This window comes from Coenobita brevimanus, chromosome 53 (genome assembly GCF_032717465.1).
Source record: "Coenobita brevimanus isolate Jiangsu-jjx chromosome 53, ASM3271746v2, whole genome shotgun sequence".
NCBI lineage: Eukaryota > Metazoa > Arthropoda > Malacostraca > Decapoda > Coenobitidae > Coenobita > Coenobita brevimanus.
Genome location: NC_137006.1, coordinates 41,021,595 through 41,040,901, shown reverse-complemented (window position 1 = coordinate 41,040,901; position 19,307 = coordinate 41,021,595). Strand labels below are relative to the sequence as shown.

Sequence of the window (19,307 nt, the reverse complement as noted above, 5' to 3'; positions counted from 1 at the left end):
TTCCCTGTGATGTCTCCCTCTTGCATGTGATGCCTTACCCAGCCTATGCTATGCCCTGCCTGCCCTTGTGTTGTGTACCCTGCATGACCCTGACAAGTTTTGTAAGTCTTTATATTGTGGAAGTTGGGATTCTTTTCATGTCTCTTCTTTCAATCTTCATACATTCATGCCTGATTTCTTGACTTGAGTGCTGTAGTTTTGCGTGGTTATTGCTGTGTACCTATTGTTTATATCATGTAATGTCTTTCAGCAACTATTGAATCATATTCTTTGTCTTCTTTTGAGAGCCTTTAAATTACTAGGTCCTGTTTCTTTTCCTGTATACTGTGATGAAGTATTATAGCATGACACTGCATCTATAACTGGGTATATATACCCAAAGCTGATGCAAGGTGATAGTGAATTTTTTAAGGAACGCTTTTTATTTTCGTTTTTTACAGTTTTTCATAGGTGCTATGTGTATGTTGGCAACCCTACATTGCATTTTGTTCATCAACAGGTACACGTCAGTTAAAATATACAGTACTTTACACTCTGCTAAGGGGAACTTGAAATAAACATTCCAGAAGTACAGTACAGTACAGTATATTACTAGGCATACACTCAGTACATTCTTTTTCAAGGATTTTGTTGCCAGAAGCTGTACAATAATTTATAAAGCAGTGCACACAGCATAATGTTGTGCTTCAGTAATTGTCCAGTAAATATTGGCCATCAAACTAAACAGTTTCCCTTGGGGATCTGTTTGTTAAATAAATATAACTAATTTGTTGTGGATATTGAGTTTGAATATATTGAATATAAAATTACCATTGCATCCCCGTGAGAGCATTAAGCGTGTCATTTTGGTCAGGATGAGAAGAAGCGGTCAGCATCAACTCTGGAGGGCAATGATGAGGAGCGTCGGCACCATCGTGGCAATGAGGACAGAGTTAAAGAGAACAGACTGCGACAGAAGCTACAGAACGCTGACCCCAAGTGTAACATTGAGAAAGGTATGTCCGATACCCTGCGCTATCATGTACTAACCCCATAAATAATTCTAAAAAATGAATGTCTATTCAGTCTCCTTTTATTGTACACCCTACTTCATTATCTTAATACACAACTTCATGCAGTTTAATGTTCTGTTTTCATTACCCCTTCAGTCTGATGATGTATATTAATGCTAATTAGTCTGCCGCCATAGTTAGACATTTAGACATACTGTACATCATTCTGTACCCAGGAAACCATTTTAATATGTACGATAGTAAGCATATACAGTCAGACCCCTACTTACGAAGGATCGACTTACAAAAAATCTGCAGATGTGAAAAAATGTGTGTGTGTGTGTGTGTGTGTGTGTGTGTGTGTGTGTGTGTGTGTGTGTGTGTATTTACCTATTTGTAGTATACAGGAATTGAGCAAAGCTCGTGTTGTCCTGTCTCCAAATCCACATTTATCAAGTCTACCTTTACACACATGAATGTTTTTCTCATGCACCACCTCTTCGTCTAAGTCGTTCCAAATATTTATGTATTTACCTAATATATCTAATTGTGATATACACGGAATGTGCTATGCTCGTGGGTTTCCGTCACTGTTTCTCGGTAAGTCAAATTTAGCTTTAAACTCGTTTAAGTTTTTAGACTGGACGATCTCTTTGTCCAGGCTATTCCATAAGTCTAAACTTCTGGAAGGAAAGCTATATTTCTTGATATCCTTCAAGCAGCTTGACTTTTTCAGTTTCATTCCGTGTCCTCTTGTTACTCTCTTATCCCATACAAACAGATCTTCTTTGTCAATTTTATCTACTCCCACCATGGTCCTGAACACTGCAATCATGTCTCCCCTCTTTCTCCTTTCCTCTAAGGAAGGCAAATCCAGCTTTTCCAGCCTCTCTCTGTATGACAGGTCTGCCAGACTGGGGACCATCTTGGTTGCTGTTCTTTGTATTCTCTCAATCTTGTTTATATCTTTCTTTTTGTGTGGGGACCACACTACCGCTGCATATTCTAACCTGGGGCGGATCATGGCCACTATTAATTTTTTCATCATCTCATCCATATAATGAAATGCTACTCTTATGTTAGTCAAGAGTTTATAAGTCTCTCCAACTATCATGTTAATGTGCTTTTCTGGTGACAAACTATCTTGGACCAGCACTCCCAAATCTTTCTCTTCTCTCATTTTTGTGATTAATTCATTACCCAACAAATAATTCAGTGATGGCCTCCTGGTACTTTTACCCATTTCCAATATTTTACATTTCTTTACATTAAATTTCATTTCCCACATCCGGCTCCAATCATGTATCCTATCCAGATCCTCCTGCAGCATTTTACAATCCTCCTCAACCTCTACCTTCCTCAAGATCTTTACATCATCAGCAAACAGACTTGCATAACTGTTCACTCCATCTACCATATCATTTACGTAAATCAGGAACATTACTGGCACCAACTCCGAGCCTTGAGGGACTCCACTTGTTACTTCCCTCCATCTAGACATCCTATCCTTTATTACTGTCCTCATTTGTCTGTCTCTCAAAAAGTCTCTCGTCCATTCCAGAAGTTTCCCCTTCAGTCCTCCTATATATTCTAGTTTCCACATTAGTCTCTTATGAGGTACCCTGTCAAAGGCCTTCTCTAAGTCTAAGTACACACAATCCACCCAACCATCTCTCTCCTGTACCACATCAATCTCTCTTGAATAAAAGCTCAACAAATTAGAAACACATGACCTTCCACTTCTGAATCCAAACTGACATTCAGCCAAAATATTCATCTATTCTGGATATTTTATCCATCTGTCTTTCAGGATTCTCTCGCACAATTTTGTGACCATGCTGGTTAGAGACACTGGTCTATAATTCAGAGGTCCTTCCTTGTTTCCTCCCTTATAAATTGGTACCACATTTGCCCTCCCATTCTTGCAGCACTTTCGCCTCTTCCAGAGAACACACGATTAAACTGTGAATTTTATCCACCAGTTGTTCTCTGCATTCCTTCAGTACCCAATTAGAAATTCCATCAGGTCCTGGGGCTTTCCTTACATCTTGAGTTTCCAGTAATTTATACACTTCCTGTACCTCCACTTTTATATCTTTTATCACCGGTACATTTCTAATTACTGTACTCCCTCCCCTTCCACAAACTCTTTTTCATTAGTGAAAACCGATTGGAAACATTTGTTCATTATTTCAGCTTGCATTGCTGCATCTTTATAGATCTCTCCTTTTACTTTCAGTTTGGTGATTCCTTCCTTTTGTTTCTGTTTGCCATTAACAAATCTGTAAAAAAGTTTGGGTTCATTCTTGCATTTGTCTATTATACCTTTTTCAAAATTCCTTTCTTCTTCTCTACGTATTCTTGTGTATTCATTTCTAATTCTTTTATATTCTTCCTTTGTTCTGTTGTTACCTCTCTTTCTCCAGTTGTTCCATGCCTTATCTCTTTTTTTTTTTTTTGCTATCATACACAAACCACTCCTTTTTCCTGTTTTCTTTCCCTCTTACTCTTGGTACAAATTTTTCCACTCCCAAATTATAGAGGTCTAGAAAGATATCCCACTTCCTCTGTATGTCTGTTGTTTCTGTGAATTTTCTCCAATCTGCATTTTCAAAAAAGTGTCTCAATCCTGTAAAATTTGCTTTCCCAAAGTTTTATCTTCCCTGTCTATGAAGCTCGTCTCTTGGCTCGACGTTCCCTATTATCATCTGGAACCCAATGACCACATGATCACTTTTTCCTAAAGGACAGAGATATTTCAATGATTCTATTATGATGGTTTCTTAGGTAAACAGTAAATCTAACCTTGCTGGTGTGTCCTCACCTCGAAACCACGTCTCTTCTTTGACCCATTGCGTCATCACATTATTCATTATTATATTTAATAACATAATGCCCCACGAATCCTCGCCGCCTCTCAAGTACCATTCCTCCCAGTTCACCTCTTTACAATTAAAGTCACCTACCAAAATTATACTATTGCTTTTCTCAATTATTTTTTGTAAATAGCTAGCCATATCTGTGTGTGTGTGTGTGTGTGTGTGTGTGGTAGGTCAGTCATAGCAAGGAAGGATGAGGTCAGGTGAAGACACTGACAAGGAGGTGAGGTGATAATTGCAGTTCAGGGAAGGGTAGGGGATAAGTGGAGGAGTGGAGACAATGATGGGCTTTAATCTGGATGAAGAGAAAGAGAGAGAGAGAGAGAGAGAGAGAGAGAGAGGATAGCACAGAAGTAGGTATGGAGTGGAAAGGTGATGGAGTAGAGAGAAAGAACTTTGTGTCCTTGGTGATTATAGGATTAGGGTTGGGTTAGAGAGAGAGAGAGAGAGAGAGAGAGAGAGAGAGAGAGAGAGAGAGAGGGGGAGGGGATAGCACAGAAGTAGTTATGGAGTAGAAAGGAGATGAGGTAAAGGGAAAGAACTTTGTGTCCTAAGTCATTAAGGGATTAGGGTTGGCTTGAAGAGGGAGAGAGAGAGAGAGTGTGTACAAATGAGATATGGAGTTATGAAAAAAAAAAAAAAAAAAAAAAAGACGACATGTTAGACCTTCAAGAACCAATTATTTTCGTAATTTGGAGACAGCCTGTAATCTGCATGCAGACACCAGGTAGTCTGGTGGCCACTGCAACTGAATGTGACCATTACAAATCTTAAGGGGTGGTTATAAATTATTATTCACTTAATGCTGTTCAGAGACTATGGTTTAGGCCCCCTCATCTTAAATGTTTGGACTGAGGAGCCAATCCCTGGATCCCTGTGTTATGATTTCGAGGAGACTATGGGACAAGATGATGGATAACTAATTATCACACTCCTCTTCACAGCAAAAAGTCATAATTACAATATCAGAAAACTGTTTATTAGTATAATTTATACAGTCAAGAAATACACGAGTGGGTACACAGCTTCATTGGTTTGTGTAGTGCTTTCAAGTAAAGGACATGGTGTGCCAGATTTTCTCTTAATATTTCAATATGTTTATTATACTCAGGAAATTATTATATTCAGTGAATGCGGGGGATAGGGTGACATGGAGGCAGTTTTTTGTGGCCACTGCTTATGGGATTAAGGTGTCTGGCAATAGATAGATAGATAGATGGATATTCAGAGTCAGCTTTTGTGCAAAATATGCACTTTCTAGAGATGTTTAGGTGGCATAAAAGCATGAGCATGTCACCAGCTTAGGGTAATATGTAAGCAAATGCACAAAAGTAGAAACTTACAGAGTTCTTGATTTTGCACTATCAAGTAGTCAGCAGTAAAAGTACTGTAGGCTGTTTAGTGGATTTACAGTTAATTGATGATTGAATATTTTAAGTCATGTAATGCTTCCAGAGATATAAATTGATACACTATAGTATTAAATATTGTCAGCTATGGTAGCTTAGCTCTGGACATTTATATCGTGAAGGGGATAATACTGAATTAAGTCTTACTGTTACCAAGTTTTTAATCTCTCCAGCCTGAGTACATCTTTCATGTTTTGACTAATGCTGGACATTTTTATTCAACTTTGATAGACATCCCTGAGCCATAGTTGTTGTAGCCTGAGGCTTATCTGAATAAGAAATCAGTGGCCTGCAGACTGAAGTTGCCCTTCTCCTGCAGTCCACCTTTTTCCATTCTGGGGACAGTGAGGGAGTTGAACAACATTAGTGCAGGGTAACTGAGCAGTGGAGTTGCTTGGTTATATCAGTGCTACCACATGAAGGCAGCCCTCTGCAGCATTCAGGCTGTAGGAGTTAAAAACAGACTTCATCCTGGGGTACATTTTTCTTTTTTTTCTTAACCTCGAATGTTAGACAGTTTTATTCTGCTTCAGTAAGATATCCATGGACTGTAGAACTTAACCCCTTCAGTTTAATGATTTATTGTTAATTTTACTCCTGCTACCACCTGGCGATTAATTTATTGATTTTTATCGAGTTCCAGTATGGAATAAATTTATTAAGGCTAAATCAGATTCCTCCAGTCAAAAAAGTCTCCAGAGATGAGTAATATTGTCAGGAGATAACAAGAATAGCCAAAAACTATGTCACCAAATTCAAGGTGCTAAGAAGTTTGATACTGTAATTGGTAGAGTAGTTGTTTACTTTTCAGCAGTAACAACAGTATTCATTGCATATTGTATTATTGGATTCCTTTCTAGTATAGTTAAAAATTTTGTACCATACACTGGGTATAATCATTTATCTCATGCATTTGTATTATTATATCATTCATACAGGACAGCAGTTGCTTATTATTCTCAGAGCTCCCATTTCAGATTTTCTGAAACTGCACAGTAATAGTTACTGTAGTTAAAATTATTAATTAAGAGTACTGTATAGAGGTATACTTTAGTATTATTGTTTCCTGCCAGATGGAGTATAGGGAAGCAAATTTGGAATGATACAACCATTGTACAGGTACAGGTTCGAGAATATACAGTACTGTTCATTAGTGTTTTTGACCGTATAAGGTATATAGAATACTTTGCATAGGTAATGCTGATGCTGAACACTGTGTAAGGTTGTGTACCTTAGTACATCTGTATATTTGTTGGGCTGTATGCAGTTGCATGAATAATGACAAGGTAGCAACAGGTATTGTAGTTAGAGTAGATGAACATACCGAAGAACTGTGGAATGATATAGATGGTTGATTTCATAGGGTAGAGTATTTTGCTGTCAGAGGCAGGTCACTCTATTGTCATGATTGCCCAGATACTCCCCGTACTGATTAGCTATTTTCTTCAGAGAGCAAATTGCTGCAGCTGCCACAGTCAAGCAGCCGTGACATCCCCCCCACACCTGCAGGGTTCACGCCCCTCCTGGCCACCCCCACCTCTCAGCTGGGCTACCCTCCCATCATCACCCACACAGCAGCCACCCCACAGGGCTCCCCTCATGCCACATTGGACACCAGTGCCCGGCCTGACCTCAACAACCGACTCAGCCCTGCCATGGCTCTCTACTGTACCACCCCAGACCACTACGACAGACCCCAGGTTTGACACAGCATTTTATACCTAACCATTGCCACAAGAAGCTACAGTACTTGAAATATGGGTCATCTTAGGTGAAAACTTTCCCTTCATTGAGGTTGTTTCCAGTCTCTGCAGTCAAGAGAGGTCTCTCGTAAGCAAATTAAATTATTTGATGGTAGCCAGAGTAGATTAGAAAGACATCCTCTGACAGAAGGGGTTATCAGGGTTATCATTCATTCATTCATTCATCATCCAATCCTATTCTGTCCCATGAGGAGCGTAGAAGCCCAAGGCCAGGCAAGTTGCTCCTGACATTTAAGATGATGCCTCACTCATCCCTAAGTAGCATTACCTGAGCAATAAACCCCAATTGCCTCTGGATATAAACCTGCTCAGGCCCAATCCAAATGGAGCACCTTAACTACCCACTAAACCTCTAGGCACCATAATGTGGTTATATGGTTATCACCCAGTGTAGTAAATGGTTTCCTGGTGTACAGGAAACCATTTGGCTTGTCACTCACTGTAGAGTCACCCATAGACAGAAGAAAGAGGAAAGAATGAAGAAACAAAAGACTGAAGAGGAAAGATGGGAAGAAGGAAGGAAGAGAGGAAAGGACAGTCACCCGAGAGCGGCACTACATCGAGTGAGTGAATAATCAAAGAGAACATATTGTGTTGGTTTAGAAGTGTATTATGGGCCATTAAGAGTTGCTGGTTCTTTGAAAATAGTCATAAGAAATGGGGAAGTGAGTATGGAAGTAAAAAAGTCACTACATGACAGTATTGTGATCCATCCATCCATCCATCATCGAATCCTATGTCACCCCATGAGGAGCGCAGGACCCTGGGGCTAGGTAAGTTGGTCCTGACATTTAAGATGAGAGTGACCAGCCTCACTCGTCCCTGAGTGGCATTTACGTGAGCATAAACCCCAACCACCCCTTAGATATAAACCTACACAGGCTCAATCTGATTGGAGTGCGTTAATTACCCACTAAACCACCAGGTGCCATGATTTGGTTATATGGTTACCACCCATCATAGTAAATGGTTTCATGGTGCACAGGAAACCATTTGGCTTGTCACTCAGTGTAGAGTCACCCATAGTCAGACGGAAAAGGAAAGAATGAAGGAAAGAAATAAAGAAGAGGAAGGATAGAACAGAGGTAAGGGCAGACACCCAAAGCAGCACTACACCATGTATGTGGATGGTGAGTGCCCTCACCTCTAATGTATGGAAGTGAAGCTTGGACCTTGTTGAAAGGTCACAAATCAAGAGTGAGAGCAGTGGAAATGACTTACTTGATAGGAGCATGTGGAGTTACATTGAGAGACAGATTGACACATGAGGAAGTGAAGGAATGTTATGGCGTGGATGTGGATGTGATAGAAAATGTTAGATGAAAAACATTGAGATGGTTTGGCCAAGTCGAGAGGATGGAGAGCAAGGAACTAATGAGGAGAGTATGTGAGTGAGGTGGAGGAGGGGAGAGGGTTGGGGAGGGTGAGGATGAGATGGAGGAATGGAGTGGAGAGGTATATAAGAGAGGGGGTTGTGAGCTGGGAGAAAGGCAGTGGAGTGGCATGGGAAAGGGTGGCATTGAGGTGATTTGTTTGTGGCCACCCCTTATGGGATTGAGGCATCTGGCAATACAGGTAGAAGAGTACAGTATTACAATTCTGGGTAATCAAGTACAGTATCGCAATGTCTGTTTGTAGACTAGAAGGTCAAATGTTAATAAATTTCAACATCCATAGCATTGCAGTGTGAGGTCTTCAGAGGAGAAGCCAAACTTTCTAAACTATTTTTGGATGTGCTTAGATGCCAGGTGGATTAATGGTTCAGGCAGTGGTTGGATTGAAGGTAATTTGTTCTGCATATTGTTAGAATAATTGGGCTCATAGTTGCCTAGCTTTAAGGTCTTACATCTTGCAAGGAGTTATGTGGGACTGGCTTTTATCATTTCCCCATTGTGCACCCTCAGAATCATCATCATCTTCCCAACCCTTCATTATATATGATAAATGAGGATGGACAGAGAGAGAAAGAGCAACTACAGGAAAATTAGTAAACAGCATACCCAGTGAAAGTGGCCACACAGTTATTCATCCTGTCTTTCCCAGCTGTCAGTTTGCATGAATGAGGTAGGATCCCTATCTATCTATCTATATACCTAGGCTGCTTCCCCCAAGGAAAGGGTGGTAGCTGAGACAGGACGACACACTCCCCATTTACTCATCCATTCAAACACATTCATTCGCATCTTAGCCCCAAAGGGGAGAATGGACAGATCCTCACCACACCACACCGCACAAGGGTCAACTGCGCAATGCAATCAGTGACATCCGCAGCAGGGCCCGACAGCAAAACTGGTTTACCCCTGCCACATCATAACAGACCCATCCCCTTACCCGCACCTGACCTGACTAGCTGATCAGACCAAATGCGGGAGAATATCTCCTCAGGGCTGCGTCATTACTTATTCACAATTTCTCTCCATTTATTTCTGTCACGCACAGCCACTCTTCCTTGCTCAACAGACATCCCTCTCGCATCCAGTGCTCTCTTCACACTGTCCATCCATCCTATTCGTGGTCTTCCTCTCAGCCTTACACCTCTCACATCAGATCTAGTTATCTTTTTCACCAATCGCTCATTATCCATTCTCTCCGTATGCCCAAACCATCGCAACACCCTCTGCTCAACTCTACCAGCCATCTCCCGAACAACTCCAGTTCTCCTTCGCACTTCATCATTTCGCACCCGACCCATACGCGTCACTCCACACATACTCCTCAGACACCTCATCTCCGTTACATTCAAACTTTTCCTCTCTGCTACACCCATATTCCATGTTTCAGCCCCATATAATGCAGTCGGTACCACAACACCCTCATATAGCCTTCTCTTTACATCCGTTCTAAGCAAACGACATTTAAACACTTTTTTCTTTCCTCCCATCACCTTTCCTACTTCTATTATTCTAAACTTCACTTCTGCATCTATTCTTCCATCCACAGCAACATGTGACCCTAGATATTTAAAACAATCTACCTCCTCAAGCAACTCACCATTCAAAACTATATTCATCCCCCTACCATCTATCAACCTCATACACTTCATCACTTTACTCTTATTCTCATTTACTTTCAATTTCCTCCTTTCACACACCCTTCCAAACTCCTCTACCAACTGTCTCAATCTCTCCTCTGAATCAGTCACCAGTGCAGTATCATCTGCAAACAGCAGCTGCTTCAGATTCCACTCTCCACCATCAACATTTACCAGATTCAGACCACCTAAAACTCTTGCATTCACCTCCCTTACAACACCATCCATGTAAATATTAAACAACCAAGGTGACATCACACATCCCTGTCGCAGCCCCACTCTCACGGGAAACCAATCACACACAGCATTTCCCACTCTTACACACGCTCTACTATTTACATAAAAACTTTTCACCCCTTTTAGTAACCTACCATCAAGTCCATACAATCTTAAAACAGTCCACAAAGCCTCCCTATCAAGTCTATCATACGCTTTCTCTAAATCCATAAATGGCCAAAACACATCCTTGCCTTTCGCTGAATACTTTTCTCACACTTGTCTCACAGTAAACACCTGATCAACACATCCCCTCCCTCTCCTAAAGCCACACTGCTCATCACCAATCACTCCCTCTGTACCCTCTCTAACTCTCATAATTAACACTCTACCATACACCTTACCTACAACACTCAACAGACTTATACCCCTAAAGCTAGTACATTCATACTTATCACCCTTGCCTTTATACAATGGGACCACACAAGCACTTGCCCAGTCAATTGGCACCATACCATTCTCAAAGCACACACTCAACAGTCTTACTAACCAGTCAACAATAGTCACTCCACCACCCTTCAGGCATTCTACAGCACACCCATCCATACCTGCAGCTTTCCCTGTTTTCATCTCCTTTACTGCCTTCCCCACTTCCTCCTTTGTGATCAAAGAATCATTCAACTCTCCCAGCACATTTATTCCTTGCACCCTTCCATCCGCCACAATCTCAGCCACCCTTTCCTCCTCTACATTTAACAATCTTTCAAAATACTCTGCCCATCTCTTCCTTACTGCATCCATCTCAGTTAACATCCTTCCATCCTCTGCTTTTACTCGTTCTTCCTTCCCAGACTCTCCCTTTCGCACCCTTTTCACCTCCTTCCAAAACATTTTCTTATTCTGTTGAAAATTCTCTGTCAGCCGCCTACCCCACCTCTCATCTGCTGCCACTTTAGCATCACACACAGCCCTTCTCGCTCTATTCCTCTTTTCCTTATACCTTTCATATGACATCTCATCCTTCCTCTGCAGCCACACTTCATATGCACGTCTCTTCTCAGCCACAGCCATACTTACTTCCTTGCACCACCATTCACTTACTTTTCTTACACCACCACCCACACGTCTCACACCACACACCTCTTCTGCATGCCCTACCACAGCACCCTTAAACAACTGCCATTCCTCCTCCACGCTGCCATTTTCCCGATCTTTCACTGCGTTCCACTCATCTTTCAGTTTCTCCTGATACTCTATCTTTTTCTCTCTTTTATTCAACTCACTCACTTTCAAAACCTCCCTGCCACACCTAACCCTCCTAGCTCTCACCCATCTCTTACCTACTCTTAACTTTCCCTCCACCAGGTAGTGGTCAGACATACCTCCACCTTCCCCTCTTAGAACTCTCACATCCAACAATCTTCCTATTGCATTCCTAGACACAACCACATAGTCCATCAAAGCTCTATCAACAACCCTTCCACCCTCCTGTCTCACCCATGTATACTTATAAATATCTTTCTTCTCAAACAGCGTATTCCCAATCACCATCTCATGCTCAACACACATCGCTATCATTCGTTCCCCATTTTCATTTCTTCCAGGCACACCATGCATACCGACTACACCTTCAACTGCTACATTTTCCACTCTAGCATTCAGATCTCCCATCATTACCACATTCACATTCGCTCCAAAACTCTGCAGACACTCATCAACATCATTCCAGAAAGACTCCCTCTTTTGTTCATCCCTTTCACTACCAGGCCCATATGCACTCACAAACGCCCACAACTCACGTTCAAATTTCGCTTTCACCCACATCAGTCTCGATGACACCTCCTTCCATTCAATCACACATTGCTGTACTTCCGGACTCACTAACAAGGCCACACCTTCTCTTGCCCTTCCTCTATCAACACCTGACAATCTTCCATTCACACTTCCAAACATAGATTCCCCCTTCCCTTTCATCTTCGTTTCACTCAAAGCCAACACATCCAACTTTCTTCTCACAAACATTCTCCCAATCTCCTCCCTTTTTGCCTCAGTCGTACTACATCCACGCACATTCTTAGACCCAATCTTCAGGGTACGGGGATAACTCCATCCCCCATCCCTTTCTCTGGCCTGTCTCTTTTTAGGAACTAAAAAAACTGAGGAGGGGGTCCCTAGTCCCCTCACCCCGCCCCTTTTAGTTGCCTTTTACAACACGCAGGGAATACAGTGGCAGTATTCTTCCTAACACAACCTGGCCGCAGAGCAGCAGCACCACCCCACAGTGCGGCCAGGTTGTGTCCCCCCCGCCACAGGGTAGGATCCCATAACCAGTAAAGGAGGTATGCAAGTTGATATAATGCTTTTACTTTAACCCCTTAACCGTGGGGCGTCACTTTCGTGACGCTTGGGAGCAAGGGATCATACCGCGGGGTGTCACTTTTGTGATTCTGTGTTATTTTGAATTCGCCCGGGCTTTCAAGTGGTGACTTGTATCATCTATCAGTGCTGCCAATGTCCAACACTAATCAGCACTCCTAATCTCATCTGTACTCCCATCCATTGTTGACAATTTAGCCATTTCTCCTCGTTCTTGACTCCCCTCCCTACCTCCCCTCCATTACCCTCTCCTCTCACCTGCCCGGCCATGCTGTGGTAAGTAAATCTTCTCTGGAATTTTCCACTGATTTCATCCATTGAAATAAGCCTTATGCCTTATTCTTATACCAAATAATAAATACAAAAAAGAAATAAGGTAAGTGATAGTGCCATACACCTGGAATTGGCTAATTATCACCTGACAACACCTCACATGCACTCGTTTGCTAATTTTCGCTGTTTATTTCCCCTTGAAATATGCCGTATAATCTGTTCTCTTAATAAAAATATATATAAGAAAGGAAGGGAGAAGCCTAAGTGATATTTACATTCACCTGGAACTACCTAATTTATTATGTATTGTCTAGATTTCCTGCCAATCATTTCATAGCATATATATTAGCAGCTGTCACCACACTGACATTGGCAGCATTGCACTCCCCCTAGGCCACCACAGTGTTCAGTTTACTGTCGTCTTTCAAGGTGAAACCACGCCGGATTCGCGCCTGTCCAATTCCGCCGCTTTTTAGCCCCATGCAAAGGGCCCTGTGACCTCTACCCCCTACTAAACCTCGTGTGGAAAGGGGTAAGGGGCTAAGTGACTGCTGTGGAACGTGAACTGGCTAATTTATCAATGAAAAAGTTTGGACAGTGACTACGATCTTTCTGGTGACTAAAAGAGTGCAAGTGGAAATGTAAACAATGTGTAAATAATGTGTAAACAGCAAGTGAAAGCAATGAATGTAAATATAAGTGAACAGTGGAAAATAGTTTTATAAGTTACTGCAAGTGACAGTGCATAACACAGTGTAAATAAAATAGAAATGTAGATAATGTAAATAAAATAGAGAATGTAAACAGAAATGTAAATGAGTAGTAATATATGAATACAAGTATACTGTATATACTAGGGGTAATGAAAGTGAAAGTTTCACTCTAGCATGTATGAATACTATGAGTTATGAAAGTGGAAGTGAAAGTGACAGATTCGCTCTCAACGCTAGTATACAGGACGAGAAAGTGAATGCTACATATTTTACTGAAAGAGAAATTGAATGCCTACAGTGACAATAAACTACTATTACTGAAGGAAACTTATGGATAAAGACTGCAGATATATATATAAGTGTTATATAGTAATAGAAATATAAAGTGTGAGTGTTTTTCTGAGTAGTAAATGACAGAACACCAGCGGCGAACAAGTGCAAGTGGGAAGGTCATACGCGGTCTTAATTTTCATTGCTTTCACTTTTTTTTTTTTTTTTTTTTTTTTTAGTATGGATTCCAAACTATTTGAAAATCATAGAATAGTGTTTCTAGTGATAATATCAGGCTGTGGTAATCATATTACGGGTTGTCGGGAAGTGTAAAGTGGAGACTTCGTTACCCAACTTCAGAGGTCTCCAAAAGTCCTACGGTACTCGACGAAGGCTCAACAAACATCCCAGGAGAATGCTGAAGGTATGTGCCATATGCATATGTAATTTTAATATTCTAGGACTAATAACTGATTTTTGGCAAATATTTTTAGAGTCTGTCGGAGCGCGAATATGCCCGCGAGACACGCATGTCAAGCCAAAACAACTCCGCGGTTTAGGGGTTAATGATTTTGTTGCCTCACATCGTGTGGATTGGGCTTAATAATTGTGTTCTTACATATGCTCTCACACATTTTCTTTTCATCAGGGATTGCAGTAATGACATATCAGATTCTCAGTTGTAATTTTGGATATTCTAAAGAAACAAAAAAAAAAAAAAAAAAAATCATTTCCACATGCAGTTCTCTCTCTTATCATTTCAAAGATCCTTCCTCATGTATACCTATTGCATCAAGATTCATTGAGCATGGGTCACACCTTAAGTGACAAAAGATGTGACAATTATGTGCAGTTAACTGATGCTTCTGCTCAGTTAATATTTTCCCCAATGAATACATATAATACCATGCAATTTGCAGTCCCATGAAGTTTTATCATATTAGCTTTATTATACATACGTACTTCATGTTTATTAACCCACTCGGGAATCTATCTATGTATCTGTTGCCAGACGCTTTAATCCCATATGGGGTGGCCACAAACAAATCGCCTCCACGTTGCCCTGTCCCCTGCCATTTCACTGCCCTGCTCCCATCTCACGCCCCCCTCTCTCGTATACCTCTCCACTCCATCCCTCCATCTCATCCTTGGCCTTCCCCTCCCTCTCTCCCCCTCCACCTCACTCACATACCTTCTCCTCATCAGCCTCACACTCTTCATCCTCTCCACATGGCCAAACCACCTCAATGTGTTTCTCCTAATGCTTCCTATCACATCCACACCACAATGCTCCTTTATATCCTCATTTGTCAGTCTGTCTCTCCATGTGACCCCACAGGCTCCTCACAAATAACTCACTTCCACTGCTCCCACTCTTGACTTGTCCCTCCAACGAGGTCCGAGCTTCACTTCCATACGTTAGAGTTGGTATCACAATACTGTCATGTAGTAACTTTTTCACTGCCATGCCCACTTCCCTGTTTCTTATCACTGCATTCAAGGAACCAGCAACCTTTCTTCCTTGTTGTACCCTTTCAAGCACTTCACCCTCCAAACTTCTATCCTTACTCATCACACTACCCAAGTACTTAAACGTACTCACAGTCTCCATTTCCTCCTCATCCAACCTCACTGTACATTCACTGATTTCACTTCTCTCGAAGACCAGAACTTTACTTTTCCCTACATTCACCTTTAGATTCCGTTTCTTACACACTTTCCCAAACTCATCCATCAAGCCTTGCAGCTCCCCTTCGTCATCACTAAACAACACTGTATCATCTGCAAACAACAGTACAGGGAGTTTCCAAACACTATCCTCTCTCACTAGGGCCACTCCAACATCCACTGCCCTACCTTGTATCTCTTTTTATAACCCCATCCATGTACAGATTGAACAACCATGGAGACATGACACATCCCTGTTTCAACCCAACCTTCAAATAGAAAAATTCACTCAGTTCAATATCCACATGCACTGCAGCCTTAGCACCCTCATACATACTCTTTATGGCCTTCATCAACTTCCCATCTACTCCATATATTCTTAATACTTTCCACAATCTTGGGAATGATGACGCAAATTGAGTCATTTCAGTGTTGAGCTGAAGAGTAATCATTGACGCAGTTTGCATCATTATCAGTTTTGGGCTGAAGAGATACAAATTAGGCAATTTTTGACAAAAATAATCACCAGAAATTAAGTTTTAGCATGAAGTATATTGAACATTGAGAATGAAAGTAATGCAAGTATAAGTGGCTGGGGAATGGCTGGGAGAAGGAGGGAGGTGAGAAGAGAGGAAGAAATCAGTAGGATGGAAGTTGTGGATGTAATGAGGTAAGTTAAAATGGGAAAAGCCCCAGGAATTGATGGTGTGTGTGGTGAAATGCTGAAGCATGGGGGAAAGATAGTAGTAGAATGGATGTGGAAGATGTGCATATTGGCATGGGAGGAAGGTAGAGTCACAGGGGATTGGAAGTCATGTGTAATTATTCCCCTATAGAAAGGAACAGGGGAAAAAGAAGTGTGTGGTAATCATAGGGGCATTTGTCTTTCTTTGTGTAATAGGAAAAGTATATGGTAGGATTCTTATTGACAGGGAAATAACAGAGGAATTAGTTGGAGAAGAACAGTGAGGTTTTAGGAAGGGAAGAGCATGTCTTCTTAGTGTAATAGGAAAAGTATATGGTTGGATACTTATTGACAGAGGTAGGGAAATAACAGAGGAATTAGTTGGAGAAGAACAGGGAGGTTTTAGGAAGGGAAGAGGTTGTGTAGATCAGATATTCATTCTAAGATTTTTAGTGGAAAAGTTTCTAGAAAAGGGAAAGAAGTTGTATGCATCCTTCATGGATTTGGAGAGAGCATATGACAGGGTGGATAGACAAGGATTGTGGAAAGTATTAAGAATATATGGAGTAGATGGGAAGTTGCTGAAGGCCATGAAGAGTATGTATGAGGGTGCTAAGGCTGCAGTGCATATGGATATTGAACTGAATGAATTTTTCTATTTGAAGGTTGGGTTGAAACAAGGAAGTGTCATATCTCCATGGTTGTTCAGTCTGTATATGGATCGTTTCGTTTTCGTTTTTAAAGGCTCCAACATGCTTGCATGTGTCGGCCTTGGTCACCTAATGGTGGCTCTCCACGCTGCACGATCCATTGCAGCCTCCCTGTTCAGTCCCTTAACCCTAAGGTCACATTTAATGACCTCGTCCCATGTCTTTCTCAGTCTACCCCTCATAACCCCACCTCCAATATTAACACTTCTCACCTTCCTCACTCAATTATCATCCCCCATCCTCTCCACATGTCCAAACCACCTCAATCTACCTCTCCTCATCATAACACCAATACACTCCAGTCCCATCCTACCTCTCAACTCTTCCATTGTAAACCCAGCCCCTCCAGGCCTTGGACACAGGGACGCACTGCACATCCACCTAATCATTGTCATTTCTGTACGTCTGAGCCGGTGAATATCTTCCTCCTTCACTGCCCATACAGCATTACACTCCTAACACATGCTGCATACAAAGACCCCTTAGCACGTAGGGAGATACAAAGTAGGGCAGTGGATATTGGAGTGGCCCTAGTGAGAGAGGGCAGTGTTTGGAAATTCCCTGTACTGTTGTTTGCAGATAACACTGTGTTGTTAAGTGAAGACGTAGGGGAGCTGCGAGACTTGGTGGATGAGTTTGGGAAAATGTGTGAGAAACGGAATCTAAAGATGATTGTAGGGAAAAGTAAAGTTATAGTCTATGAGAGAAGAGAAGTTAGTGAACGTACAGTGAGGCTGGATGAAGAGGGAATGGAAAATATGAGTGTTTTTAAGTACTTGGGTAGTGTGATGAGCAAGAATGGAAGTTGGGTGAAGTGCTTGAATGGGTGCAATAAGGAAGAAAAGTTGTTGGTTCCTTGAAAGCAGTGACAAGAAACAGGGAAGTGAGCATGGAAGTGAAAAAGCTACTACATGACTGTTGTGATACCAACTCTAACATATGGAAGTGAAGCTTGGACCTTGTTGGAGGGACAGAAGTCAAGAGTGAAAGCAGTGGAAAGGAGTTATTTGAGATCGAGGAGCATGTGGAGTCACATGGAGAGACAGACTGACAAATGAGAAAGTGAAGGAGAGTTGTGGTGTGGATGTGGATGTTATAGGAAGCATTAGGAGAAACACATTGAGGTGGTTTGGACATATGGAGAGTGAGAGACTGATGAGGAAAGTGTATGTGAGTGAGGTGGAGGGGGAGAGAGGGAGGGGGAGGCCAAGGATGAGATGGAGGGATGGAGTGGAGAGGTATATGAGAGAGGGGGGTTTGAGCTGGGAGCAGAGCAATGAAATGGTGGGGGACAGGACGACATGGAGGCGATTTGTTTGTAGCCACCTCTTACTGGATTAAGGCGTCTGGCAATAGATAGAATAGATAGATGAAGTGTGTCAGACCTTGGTGAGTCATACGGGTGGGTGTCTATTTCAAGGTCAGCACTTTCGAATAGTCAGTGTCCTCTCGGATTTCGGTGGTGCTTGTGGGGGATGCATACATGATTTTTGCCAATTTACTCGAAAACTATTGGTTGTACTGAAATTCCGAAAACACATAAGAAAGCTCATGAAATTCTGCATCTTGACATATACTTTGCTCTTGCACAGTGCAGGCAAAATTTTGCACTAGGAGGTTCACAGTCTATTTTTACTCTGGGACTAGTTTATTTTCACTGCATTTTGGTACTTTTACTCATCAGTTTTGAGTGTTTTTATTAGCTTCTCTTACAGCATAAATGTCAGGGAAGATGTTGGTCTACAATATATACCAATATAGTAAACTCCCAACTATCCAGCATAATAGAGCCAAAGGCCTACCAGATACTGACAAAATGCTGGGTTATGCAAAAGTACTCCCAAGGAGCCCCTAACTCTCCGACCCTGTAACACTAAGCCACCATCTGATCCCCACAAAATGTTTTAAAACATCAAAAAACAGCTAATCGATGCTCCTAATAATAAAGTACTGTAATGTACTGTTAAGTACTCTGTAATTTTATTTACAGAAGCAAATTTATGTTGACGATGGGGATAATATCAAAGTCCCCCCTTGCCGGGAGACCTGTTTTCTTTCACCCAACAGTACCTAATGTATAAACATGTGCATTGTAAACACTATAGATCATCGATAAACAGCTGAAGACATTCCTGAATTTGAGGTACTGTACGTATTTTGAAGTACACTGTAATTATCAGTACAGAAACACATTTCATGATGATTGTTGTGATGATGGTGGTGGTGATGTAAAGACATTATTAGAGAATACTATACAATAGCACCCAAAATAAACAATCAAAACATTAAAACAGAAAAAACATCAATATAAAGCATGCTTCA

General features: G+C 41.5%; 1 protein-coding gene across 1 annotated transcript in view; it reads left to right on the top strand.

The window, feature by feature from the left end:
- LOC145400804 (voltage-dependent T-type calcium channel subunit alpha-1G-like) overlaps window positions 1–19,307 on the top strand; it is a 470,580-nt gene that overhangs the window by 179,324 nt on the left and 271,949 nt on the right. Inside the window, exons 14-15 of the mRNA XM_080273240.1 lie at window positions 854–995; window positions 6,730–6,980. Of these exons, the coding sequence (XP_080129366.1) occupies window positions 854–995; window positions 6,730–6,980 (393 nt within the window). The remainder of the gene's footprint in view (window positions 1–853; window positions 996–6,729; window positions 6,981–19,307) is intronic.